This window comes from Teleopsis dalmanni, chromosome X (genome assembly GCF_002237135.1).
Source record: "Teleopsis dalmanni isolate 2A chromosome X, ASM223713v2, whole genome shotgun sequence".
Classification (NCBI taxonomy): domain Eukaryota; kingdom Metazoa; phylum Arthropoda; class Insecta; order Diptera; family Diopsidae; genus Teleopsis; species Teleopsis dalmanni.
Genome location: NC_051848.1, coordinates 6,371,465 through 6,383,893, shown reverse-complemented (window position 1 = coordinate 6,383,893; position 12,429 = coordinate 6,371,465). Strand labels below are relative to the sequence as shown.

Here is a 12,429-nt window from a genome sequence, read left to right as displayed (position 1 = left end):
CACTAGTTGACAAAAAAATATTCACAAAATGTAGGACGAAGGATCTAGTAGTGCACAATAATTACTCGTTACTTATCAATTTAACTATTTGTGCATTGGAAGGACAAAGGAAACGCAAAAATTTAAACATGGCGCCTGTCTGCTTATTATTTTATATGTACATTAGTATTTATGATAAGTTTACCAACAATGTTATGTTCTATTGCTGTATTTTAAATATAAAAAAAACGACATTATATTTAACACAATTAAATATTTTTGTAAATAAACAAAAAAAAAATCAATTTTGATTATTTAGTTCATGTGGTATTTTGCAGAACATAATTATGAGATCTCGATTGTACCGTCATCATTAATTGTCTATAAAATTCTATAGCATTTTTATATTAGTTTTTCTCAAAAACTAAATGACTAATTTCAACTTAAACAAACAAGCGGGCATATATTTAGATAAAAAAAAGAATCTTATTAGATCAATTATGTCAAAGATCTGTTCAAAAATATATTACAGGGCTTTAGATATCTTTTTCCCGCTTTACAAACACAATGACATATTTAATATACACTTTTCATGTGTGTGTGAAGGCTAAAAAGGGTTTAGGGTCACTGTTATATAGGCGATATTTGAACGTCGATCACCACATTTGTTGCTGCTTTCAATATATGTACATACTTATATACATACATACATATGTATATACGTAAATTAAAAAATTAAAGCAACAACAAATGTAGTGTTTGATGAAAGTTTTTTTTTTTAATGTTTGTCACATTAGCAAAATAAAAATATTAATTCTATGAACAACAATTTTTGTTATACAATATACATTTAAATTTTTAGCATGAGTTGAACAAAAATTCCTTTATTTTTTGAATCTTCGTCGTCGCCATTTTCAGTGAAAATAAAGGAAAAGTTCAGAGAATAAAATATCAATAGCAATATACATATACATATATGTATGTACATGTACTTACTTACCTGTGTAATAAAATTGTGTACGACCACGTCTTGTACTAACATTTGAGCAAGACAATTTATAAAGTTTTATTAAAATAAAAAAAAATTTTTTAATAAATTTATAGGAGCAACGACAGCTTCTTGTTCCTTGTTTGTTGTTGTTGTTGTTTTTGGCAAATCAACAGTTAAAATGTTAACAGTGCAAAAGCAGAGCAACACAAAATAATTATATTCCAAGTGCAGACAATTGTTTTTTTTTACTCTAAGTTAATATTTAATTTAAAGAAAATTTTTAATTTTATAATATATATTAATTAATAAAATTAATAAGTTTATTATAATTTCACATTTGTTCCGTATTATACTAACAAAACTCGAAGAATATCACTCTATTTGTGGTATTATATTAATTGAATAAAAACAATTTAGTTTCGTTTTAGTTTTCGTTAAAATTAAAAAAATATTTCTACCAGTTGAATATAAAAAATAATTTTATATTTGGTATTAAATAATTTAATTTAAAAAAAAAAATTCCTCTTTGATGCCGGCACTCAGAGGAAGCACAAAGCACGATTTTTAACTGCTTCAACTAACGAAATCAACTGACAAAATCGCCAAGTAACCTTCCTTTCTCATGTCCAAATTATTTTAATTTCATTTTTGTTACTGTTACTCTCTTTGTGGTAAAATTTTGTTATTGTCAGTTGATGTTGTTGTATTCTATTGCAATGTTGTTATGTTTGTAATTCTACGGTTGTTTTTGTTGTTGTTGCAGGTCATAATATTCAACATTTTGGCGGTGGTGGAAAATTATTAATCACTTTATGCTTTTAGTTGATTTGCACAGTTTGACGTACATTTATACTTATGTATGTATGTATGTATATGCGGAAATTCACTTGGTGTTTGAACTTTATTCAAAACCAAACCAAGTATTATACTGTTTGAACTTTATTCTAAGCGATTATATATATATTTATATGTAACTTTGTGTTTATACTTTTACTTATATATTATTATTATGTTGAGGCTAATTGAATCAGTGCACTTGAGCACTCTTACTCTCTATTAACTGCGAGGTTTCTTCATAACTCTTTAACTAGATTATTGTTTATCACTTCATTAGACTAAGCAATAATTGACCTTATATCTGTGTACCTTCCCGAGGACCGTATAACTATTTTGAGATTGGATAACGTGGTTTTGGTAAGCCTGTCAGTTTTCGTAAAACATTTCAGTGTTTAAATATTAAAAATATTTAATAGTGCAAATATTATATATAAAATTAAATATTATTCAAATAATACTAATAGTAGAAAATAATAATTATTTTTGTTTAACAGTGTATATTATGGAAATAAATATATAGAAAAGTGTATTTTAGTGAACGCTGCCTAATAGACATTTTCATTACACATTTTTATATGTACTTCTTTTTTAATCGAAGTAAAGTTGTCAAGTAAAAATACCTTAACAAAATTGTTTATTAACGCACTTGTTGCCGCGTCAACCTGCCAGCATTTTCCATATGAAATAATTTACATTTTATTTTGTTATAAAGGTAGAAAGGAGTTGGTTGCTATTATTACCCCTCTTATTAGTCATATTTTTGGATAAAAATTCAAATTATATATCAAAAGTAAGCATTGCATGCCCTTGTTGTTACCCAGTATCGAAGGCGCACTCATGCGTAGATCCCTCACGCAAAACAACAATAATAACAACAATAACAAGATCGACCGGAGTCATAAACAAAGTCGTAACTCCGTCATTGACGGATTTTTTTTACTTAAAAACATTTTATATAAATTAAATAAAAATACGTTTTAAATAATATTTTACATTTTATATTTAATAACAAATAATTTCTTAAATTAATAAAATAATTATTAAATATATAATTAATGTTTTGTTCAATTTAGATTCACGGCCTCAACTTGTTCACTCTTCAATTTTTCACCACATTCAAATCTTTGATAATCAACAATAGACACATCATATTCTTTGAGTGCTTCACCCACACTTCTATCGGGGTCGACAATGAATTCCTGATAGATGAGACAAGGTTCGTCATCTTTCTCAGCCAAGGGTTTATCCTTCCCTTCTTCTCCGATTTTCTTTGGATTATAGCCAACAATGTGCTGGCATAAATTTTTTTGAAATTCGTCATCTACTTTATTGCCAGAACGAACAGCTACCAAAGCACCATATTTTCCGACTTGTGTTATGTCATCTAAAACTGCATCATTGGATAGTGAGGGATGTGCATAACCAGAGAGTTGCACATCATTATTGGTTTTAAAGCAAATCGCACGTTTAATAGTAGCATTTTCGCCAACAGTACCAATCAATAGTGCTAGATGATCTCCTAGAGATTTGCCTTCTCCATCGCTAAGTTTCATCAGCGCCTCTGATTCAAAACCAAGCTGAAAATAAATAAATAGGAATATATTACATTGTTGTATACAAAAAACAAAAACAATACATATATATTTATTTATATGAGATAAATTAAAGATGTTCTAAGTTCCAAAATTATAACATAAGAAATTTAAATAAGAAATGTTAAAAGTTTAATATTGTTTTATTGGAGTCAGTGTTTCTTTGGAGTTAAGAAACTCCCTCTTTTTGCGAACATCCTATTTATCTCCACGGGCGCTGCAATCTTATGTTGTTGTTTTTATAACCCCCTGAGACCTGTAAGGAGATAACATAAAAGGATATACAAGACGATTATATGGGTGGGTAAGTGGCGGCGATTCCGGTAAAGCTGAAGATACTTTAGTACACCGCAAAGACAAAAAAACAGTGTCGTTAAAAAATGTAGGTTATTATATATATTACATAAAACCATTTATGTAGACAGATCTGTTATAAAATAGTCCTTCCTGTCTCTCAACTAATACCATTCCAAGTGTAACCCAGCACCTTTAAGTCAGCATGAATTGATCTTTTCTATGTGGTAGTGGGTGACTAAGCGATAACCGCAACCTTGCAAGCATTTGGGGTTCAATGTTTTCAGTACGTTAACAAAGGGTATATATGATGTAACGCCATTTAAGTATATATATATCTTTAGGAAGTGACGATTAATTTATGATTTGGTCATCCAACTTTTGGTTAAAGAACTTTGTATAGTCGCCCTGATAACAAGTGGGTCTACAGTAATTCTTTCATTAATATGAATCTTTATTCTATAGTACTTCTCTAGTCATTAAAATTTAATCTTGCGTAACGATAAGGTTTTCTTAGATATTATAACGTCTACACCACAATTACCTTTACATTTTGATATAAATTTTTTAATTCATAGTTTCACAAATCGGAATTTAACATTCACAAAAATCTATCTATCTACCTCAACCACCTATTATAATATCTCATCCATTTGTAATTACAAGATAATTTACAACAATATATTTTTAAAACATAGCTTAGAGTTTTAAATACTTTTATGCAAGGAGACGACGACGTAAGCATTTTTTTAGAAATGATATTTTTTATATTTACTAACAGGAACTCGGTACAAATTGGTAGGTCATGGTGATTTCAATATATTCTTTGATGAGTCTAGCTCATGGATATAGATGCTTTTGCTCTTATAACCCTTGTGATAACATAAACTATAATGGTATTATATAATGGTATAATGGTAAAAAAGTAAAAAGTAGTAAAGTTAAATTTGGTTCTATTCTATATCAGCACACTCACCTTCCAGAGATCACCATCAAAATCAGAAGCTTCTGTGTATCTTACACAAAGGCGCGATGCACGATCAACAAAGCTCTTGAAATGTTCGTTACGTGCAACAAAATCTGTCTCACAATTAACCTCCACCATAGCGCCAATACGACCACGTATCAATACACCGACTAAACCTTGTGCTGTGCTCCGTTCAGCTAGTTTGGTAGCCTTGGACCAGCCAAGACTTTGTGCCTGTTCACGTAACCATTTTTCAGCCTTAAAGTTTCAAAGAAAAGAAAAACAATTTTATTTAAGTTTAATTAGAGAAAATTATGTAACTAAAAAAATTTATACCAATTCAAGATCATTCTGATGCAATTCTAATGCCTTTTTGCAATTGGCAAATGTGTAGCCGGTTTTCTTCCGCAACGTGGCCAATGCATTTTTCTCCTTACTGGCATTGCAAGCGAAACGTGTTACGTGGAATGAGCGTCGGAATTGTTGCAGAAACATTTTGCTACTAAGGCCTGCGTGCGTCTCGTTGCCTCTACAATGAAAATTGTAAACTTGTTGCACTTCGACGGCTGGAAAATGCTAAGGAAACCAGGAAAATTTCATGTTTATTTATGTTTTGACAATAAATTACAGTGCATGGAAAATAGTAAACACAAAAATCAATATGAAATAAACAAAAATATATATATTCTTTGTGTGTAGTTCATTTATAACTAAAAACAAGCGCGCACATAAGTGTTTCACTTTTCCAATTGTGAAGTTACAAAAAAAAATTAATAAAATATTTTTACTAAGTGAAATTTAATTTAAAATTTTGCACAAAATATTCATAAAATGGGTATGTAATTTAAAATGAAATTTAAAGTATTTTTTACTTATAAGAAACAATAGAAAATTACTTTTTCCTTTATGTGGAATGTGATTGCACAACAAAACGTTCACGCCGGACGTATAAATAATTTTTCGGCATATGTTTTTGACATTTCAACTGTCATACTTTTTTTTGACCGGCTTTTCTTTTCCTTTTGACAGTTGCTACTTTGTTTTTATTGCATTAGTATTGAGTTGGTTATGTGTGTTCAGTGTAGGCAGACGGTTATTTAAAAATGTTTGCTTTATTCATGGTTTGTGTAAAGGCTAAATGTAAAGAAATGATTTCATTTAAAAAATCAGTAAATAAATTATAATCACATGAAAATATCAATTGTATTGCAAATAATTTTATTACTAATTATTGACTATGTCAACTTAGGCAATTTTTATGCATAAGACCCACTGTGTTTTTGTAAAGGCTCATATGTTTGGAGCTTACAAGGAGTGTTGCGTGTGCTATAGCTGATACCTTAGTGACAATTGATTGAAGTAATATTTTATGTGACGTCATATTAAAAACATTAAAACATTCTTATTATTTTTTAATGATAAAATATTAAATTATTAAAAGCAAGTTAAGTATCATAATCATTATTTTTATGAGCTGTCCAAAGGCAATTTTTAAGACCATTAAGGAGATATTGCTTGAATAATCTCTGAATTGCATATTTTGTGGTGCCAGAATACATGGAGTTCAAAAAGTTGGTCTCGAGACTAACTTTAGTAAGACAAAAATGCTGTTGTTGTTATAACCCGTGTTGGCAGGAGCGAGCGGTACTTGGTCATCTGAAAAGACAAACGGTTCGCAACGAAGGCAGCTACTACTTCTAAAACTGAAGAGAAGCTGCGGGGAGGTTATGACTCCGAAGCTGTACGACCACTCCATTAAATGACATAGAAAATGTTTGAATATTTAATTATTTTGACACTAACATTATTGATGGCTGCAGTGAAGAGAAAGTAAATGTCGGAGGGGGCGTATTTGGTCAAGTTTTCAAAACTAAGACTAAGACACTAAGACATCAAGACACTATAATTGAAGACAACTAAATAGACATTTCTTTTTACCTTTACCTTTATCTTTTTATCTGCTTGTAAGTGAGCTTGCATTGTCTATGTTTCTCTATTGTCTATGTTAGTTTATCAGAACAACATCAGAACTTGTTTTGTTCACGGCGTCATAGGTACATAAATTGTTGTAATAACCCAAAAAGTTCGATGTGGATATGGGACAACATCAACTGACCAATATAATGAGTGGGTGAATGAAGTTAACAATTTTTGTCCAAAATCTTTTTATGATGATTGTAAGTTAGATTATGCTGGACCTAGCAGAAAGTCGTTGAGAAAGCTATTTGGATGAGTCAACCGAATTTAATAAAAAATTTATTTTACACAAAAAAACGTATCAGTTGTATCTTGAAAATTTATTGACCGGAATCAGATGCGTAGCCCGACAAATGTGAATCGTGATAGGCTGAAACCCACCAAAATAAATTGAAGGACTTTATTTGTATAGATTTTTATATTCATTATTAATGCATTATGGTTGTTTAATTCCATATAAAATTGTATTCCATATAAAATAAAATGTCGCAATGTCAAAATATTGTAGAATATTTTTTTATATGGGTTTATAGGCTTATAACACAAATTATTTTTATAATCAATCAAATAATTTGAAAGCACACTTTTCTCACCTCCTGAAGTAAACTTCTGGATACGGTTCTAGCTAAAACGATTGGCAAAACGTGAACTATGGCTTAGTATTGGTAAAAATGTTATGTAGAGGAAATACGAATGGGTTATATGTGGACAGGCCATAAGATAGAACCATTGAATCCGAAGGGTACTCGATGGCAGAGAGGCTTAATTATATTTAAGATAGAATCCATTGAATCCGGAGGGTAGTCACCGGTAGAGAGGCTTTATTATGCATGAGTAGGTAAGAAAAGTTGGAAGCAAATCTACAAAGCGTCTGGCAACAGAGTAAAGTTCAGAAAACTCATGGAAGCTCCTTTAGGAGTAAATGAAATTATAAAATGATAAAATGAAATTATCATAAGTCTATTCAAGACGACTTTCTTCAAGATCATAAATGTTTCACTAAATGCATTGAGTAAACATTAATATATGTTATAAGCAAATGAAGTATTACGGTAATTAATGACTGTTAGATAGGTAGGTAGATTATGGATAGGTGTATATTACTAGTTGAGCAAAAAGCGGAATCGCGCATAAACCCTATAGAATTTCCACTGATTGCAGTTAATTATACAGAATGAGTACAAAAATCTTTTTATGAGTATATTAGAAGTATACAAAAGTAAATATAATTTGAAATAAAACTAAATTTTTATATACATTATATAAGTTATTACCAATAATGTTATATTATATAATAATTTTAAATATTTCAGATTCTGACGAATTAGATGAACTATGTCCAAAGCCGCCAAAAAAAGGAAAGCTAGATCCTAAATATAGGGTCATCTTCAAGCGGCCACAACGCCAGGTTGTGGAGAACTTTTTACAGCTTAGGACGAATTTCGAGTCCACAACACGAAAAATGTGGTATGAGCTGAATATGCCCGACGTGACTAGTGAAGTGTTCGATGGTGAAATTTTACATCGTAAGACTTCTCTACACAAAACATGTGAAAGACGTACAGTACAGTTAAGTTCATCTTCGGAAACATGTCGCAGAAGTGTGTATTAATTAATGTTAAAATAAAAAAATTAAAATATTTTATAAAAGACTATTGTATGACACAAAATTTAATTAAATTTATATAATCCTCATCCTGTCTATATGTTAGGAAAATCGACTTATGTTACAAGGCGAGAGAATCGCGAAGAATTTCGACGAAATCTTATACGTCTTATAATGTTGGATGATGACAAAAAACCCGAAACAGATGTAAAGGAATTTGTAATGCCAGATTGGCGTGAGCGTGTACTATTACGGTATCATCATTACATTTCGCATGGTGTGGATACTACAACTATATCACCAATAACAAATAAATTACAACGGCGGTAAGAAACTCACATTTTGTTATTCAAATAATAAAATAATAATAATTTTTTTTTTAAAACATTCACAGCATTAATTCTCTTATTCCTCCGCGTTTGCTACAATGGGTCAAATATGTTCCATTTACAGTTCGTGAAGTCCGAGATGATTTTATAAACTCTATGAAAAAGGGCGTTATTGATTACGTTCTGCGTAATGCTATAAGTCTCGTCAAGGAAGATGACAAGTTCGAGAGATGTAAAGAATCTATTGAAATACGTAAACTCTATCATGCGTACTTCTTTCGGTGAGTACAAAATGGTAGTTCATTAAGTTGGCTTTAATATTAATATTTTAAATTATATTTTAACATATATAATAGATAATCAAGAAAATGTTTACAATTTTTTAATACACATCGTCCTAAATATAAGCTGTTTTTGAGATATTCTCAGACGATTTTTATATGCAGAGCTTTCTTAGAGACTTTGGATATTGGTGACTATTTAAAATATACTCACTTCTATCATACAATTTTTTTTTCTGAATCCATATTATCTTTTTAAGCTATTCTGTACGCACCCACTTAACACATAATGCCTTTTGGAAAATTATTTCTTCCACGAATGTTTTTATAATTCCTTTCTACATATTCTCACCGTATACTCATCACGATTTAATACAACAGCATCCATAGTTGTAGTTCTTCATAATGCTCTAGAATGTATATGTAGAATTCATGATCCCAAAAGCTTCAATACTTCTTCAGTATTACCCCTATCGTAATATAACGCAAACACAGGCTATGGTCTCGGTAGCATCTTAAAAAGTACCAGAGTTCAATATCTCGACCAAGGTCCAAATATTTTTTGAATGACCATGGGAATGTCTCAAACAATTATATTTGATACTTAAACGACTGCAGTGCCGTTGAAAGTAACATTGAGAAAGATTTCCAAGAAATGAAAAAATGTGAAAGAACTGAATCGCATTATATTATATACTGGGAAGAAAGAGTATAAATACTTTCAGAAAGAGACAAAATAATTTGACATATTTGGTATTCAAAATTCAGGAGATATCTTGCTGTATTCGGATATCATTAACTAAATATAATGGTTATCAAAGTGCTATCGCGGATTTCGGATTGAGCTTCACTAATCTGAAAATAATAATACAAGATTAATGTGAAGTTATTCAGTTGGATGGATTTATGTTAATGAATAGATAGAAAATTATTGTAAACAAGAAGTTGTTTCTAGAATAGATTAAAGCAACGTTGCTACTTGAATATTTAGAGACTAGAAATTTATTATGCAGGTGTATATTGTGAATGTACTTAATTGATATATAAAGTCAAGCAAGTAAACTATGAATAGCTGGATAGCGTGGTAACTCCTAAATCACTTATGTGATTTAGAAAGAGGAAGTGGTGGACACAGATTTAGTTTAACCTGTACACCAGTAAGATGAAGCCGCAGGTCAAGTTCAGCCAGATTTGTGTATCCTATGAAGTGACTGTGAATGTCATAAGTAAGAGCTTGGTTTGTATATACGTAGATGTATAAACACGTCGTATTAATTTTTGAAAAGTATTTTTTTGAGATGTAGTATATCTCTACTGATCTCAGTTGACTTATTAAACTGTTTGTTGCCTTGGGTAGTCGTCTTTTTTTCCTAAGAATTAGTAAGCGGAATTATTGTGGGAATAGAATTGTTATAAAAACACATACTGGGCAGTCACATAGAATGTGGCTGGATGTCTCCTCTGCTTCTAAACAGAGTCTACATTCTATCTCTTCAGGCAGACCCATTTTGTTGAGGTGGTAACGTAGTCCGTAGTGACCCGCTAAATATCCTACCAGCAATCTTAAATCTGTTTTGCTGAAGAAGCATATCTTATTATAATTATAGGGTTGCACTAGCTCTTTAGCCTGACGGTTACTATATAGAGACTAGATAGGAATTAGATATTAATATGCTTCTGTTTTTAAAAATTATATCTTTTTAAATAATAAAGAATAGTAACATTCTACAATAAATTTATTACAAACTATTTCTTTTTATCAATATTTATATATTGAAGTGAAATTTTTCTTCAACTTTATCGCATCAAATTTATGTTGAGTGTTTTTCGTTGCTTTTGACATATTTTTGTATGAGGAACTTCAGAAATATTTTAATTTCTTATAAAACATCTTCGCTTCACATGCAATCAAGTCCTCAAAGTTCCTTGATTGTGTACTTTTCCTTCTTTTTCTTCCTTTCTTGTTTCGGCTTAAAATATGTGCAAAGCGTAGAAGTCCTTTGAGTATTCAAACCCAAATAACTCAATCTAAATCTTATGTGATGGAGTCCATAAAGATTCTTATGAGCTGCGCAAGGCACACATTTTCTCTTCTATTTATTTTCATTGAAAAAAATAAATGACAAAGAATAAAAAAAAAATTCTAAAAGAAAAAAAAAAGAATTTAGTTAAAAATTTATATTAAATCTAAATTAAATGAAAATGAAAAGAAAAACATCTTTCAAACCAACCATGAAGCATGAAAAGTGCAAAAAAGCGTATTTAAGTCACAGCACGGAAAGCAAAAATTAACCACACTTAGACATTTTTTTTTCACATACGGTTGTATATTCTTCCTAGCTCTGGAGCTACATTTTACAGTTGGTTATATAGGACTGCAAAAAAATTTTCTAATAATATTAATGTTCTCAGCAGAATTAAAAGTGCTGTTATGCTGCAGTTTCTCTAATCCAAATTCTTAATTTTGAAAGACCGTAAGAGAGCTATATATAATTGCATTGATTTTTGAACCCGTCAAACATCGTCCCTGTAACGGCATGGATTCTAAATCTCTTTTGATTATTCAACAATCTTCCAAAACGATATTGTCTGTACTTCATGCAGTTTTTGGACGTCATTTATATATATCTTGTTAGTATTTAAATATATATTTTACACGCTTATATAAAGTGTATAGACTTAAAGTTATTGGATTCGAAGTACATTTGGTGTACTAATCTTAGTCATAAAATAATTAAAAATTTTTTAGTTAAGTATGTTGAATTAGTTTAACTTAGATTAATTACTAGTTTCTTAACTAGCTGTGCAGTCGTTAATTAATACTTTTGGAATATGGGATTATAGGGACGCTGAATCCTGCAGATTTTAAAAATGTACAGTTGTACATTCGTTCATCATACCTGTCAGCACTTCACGATTATCAGGGATTGAGTCCACTGCCTCAATACGTCTGAGATATGGAACAAAAGATATTGTTAGTTTAACCTCCAGCGATATTACAAGAAATCTCATACGTTGTAAAACATTATTGTGCTTTCTAACAATAATAATAAAAAAATATTGGATCAGTACTATAATACTTGATCTGAAATATTACACAGCTGAAGAGTTGGTTTACGATTAGAGCGTAGATGTATGAGAGATTCCGACTTATATTTCACATGTTATTTCTCGATTTTTGTTTTAATTCAAGTCAAGAAAGTTTTCCTTAAATGTATTTTTTTCAGGGCTTTTTTATAACAAAATTATTATTGATTAATCCAGAACCTTTTGACTGCTCATTTCATATATAACAAGTCTTTTTGCAGGACTTTTAGAGATACATAGCAGTTAGCGTTAGCATTAGCAAATTAACATATTAAACATGTTAAGTCTTTTTGTAAGTATTCCATATAGACATGGTACTTAACGGTTAGAAGTTCGACATTATATTTTAAACTTGAAATATTTAGTAAGATTATTTTTTTTTGGGACTGGTCGTGCTATCTGCGTAAAGTCCTTTGGATGTCTTTCAGACACACTTAACCATTAGTTGTTAATAGATCAATATTTTTAACTTGAAATTTTGTCAGATCA

General features: G+C 30.2%; 3 protein-coding genes across 3 annotated transcripts in view; 1 reads left to right on the top strand and 2 right to left on the bottom strand.

Moving 5' to 3' along the window:
* LOC119688924 (villin-like protein quail) overlaps positions 1 to 1,243 on the bottom strand; it is a 34,416-nt gene extending 33,173 nt beyond the window's left edge. Inside the window, exon 1 of the mRNA XM_038103603.1 lies at positions 980 to 1,243. Within this exon, the coding sequence (XP_037959531.1) occupies positions 980 to 1,021 (42 nt within the window). The 5' untranslated portion in view covers positions 1,022 to 1,243. The remainder of the gene's footprint in view (positions 1 to 979) is intronic.
* Positions 1,244 to 2,846: 1,603 nt separating this feature from the next.
* Positions 2,847 to 5,661, bottom strand: LOC119662092 (elongation factor Ts, mitochondrial). Its single transcript, XM_038071642.1, has 4 exons — positions 5,557 to 5,661; positions 4,997 to 5,236; positions 4,670 to 4,918; positions 2,847 to 3,384 (listed from the first exon to the last, which is right to left on the bottom strand). The coding sequence occupies exons 2-4, from the start codon at positions 5,153 to 5,155 to the stop codon at positions 2,872 to 2,874; spliced, it is 921 nt and encodes a 306-aa protein (XP_037927570.1). The 5' UTR covers positions 5,156 to 5,236; positions 5,557 to 5,661; the 3' UTR covers positions 2,847 to 2,871.
* The window catches only part of LOC119662091 (dynein heavy chain 7, axonemal), a 48,920-nt gene continuing 41,972 nt past the window's right edge, over positions 5,482 to 12,429 (top strand). The window contains exons 1-4 of the mRNA XM_038071641.1: positions 5,482 to 5,495; positions 7,951 to 8,238; positions 8,350 to 8,569; positions 8,638 to 8,853. Coding sequence (XP_037927569.1) covers positions 5,492 to 5,495; positions 7,951 to 8,238; positions 8,350 to 8,569; positions 8,638 to 8,853 — 728 coding nt within the window. The 5' untranslated portion in view covers positions 5,482 to 5,491. The remainder of the gene's footprint in view (positions 5,496 to 7,950; positions 8,239 to 8,349; positions 8,570 to 8,637; positions 8,854 to 12,429) is intronic.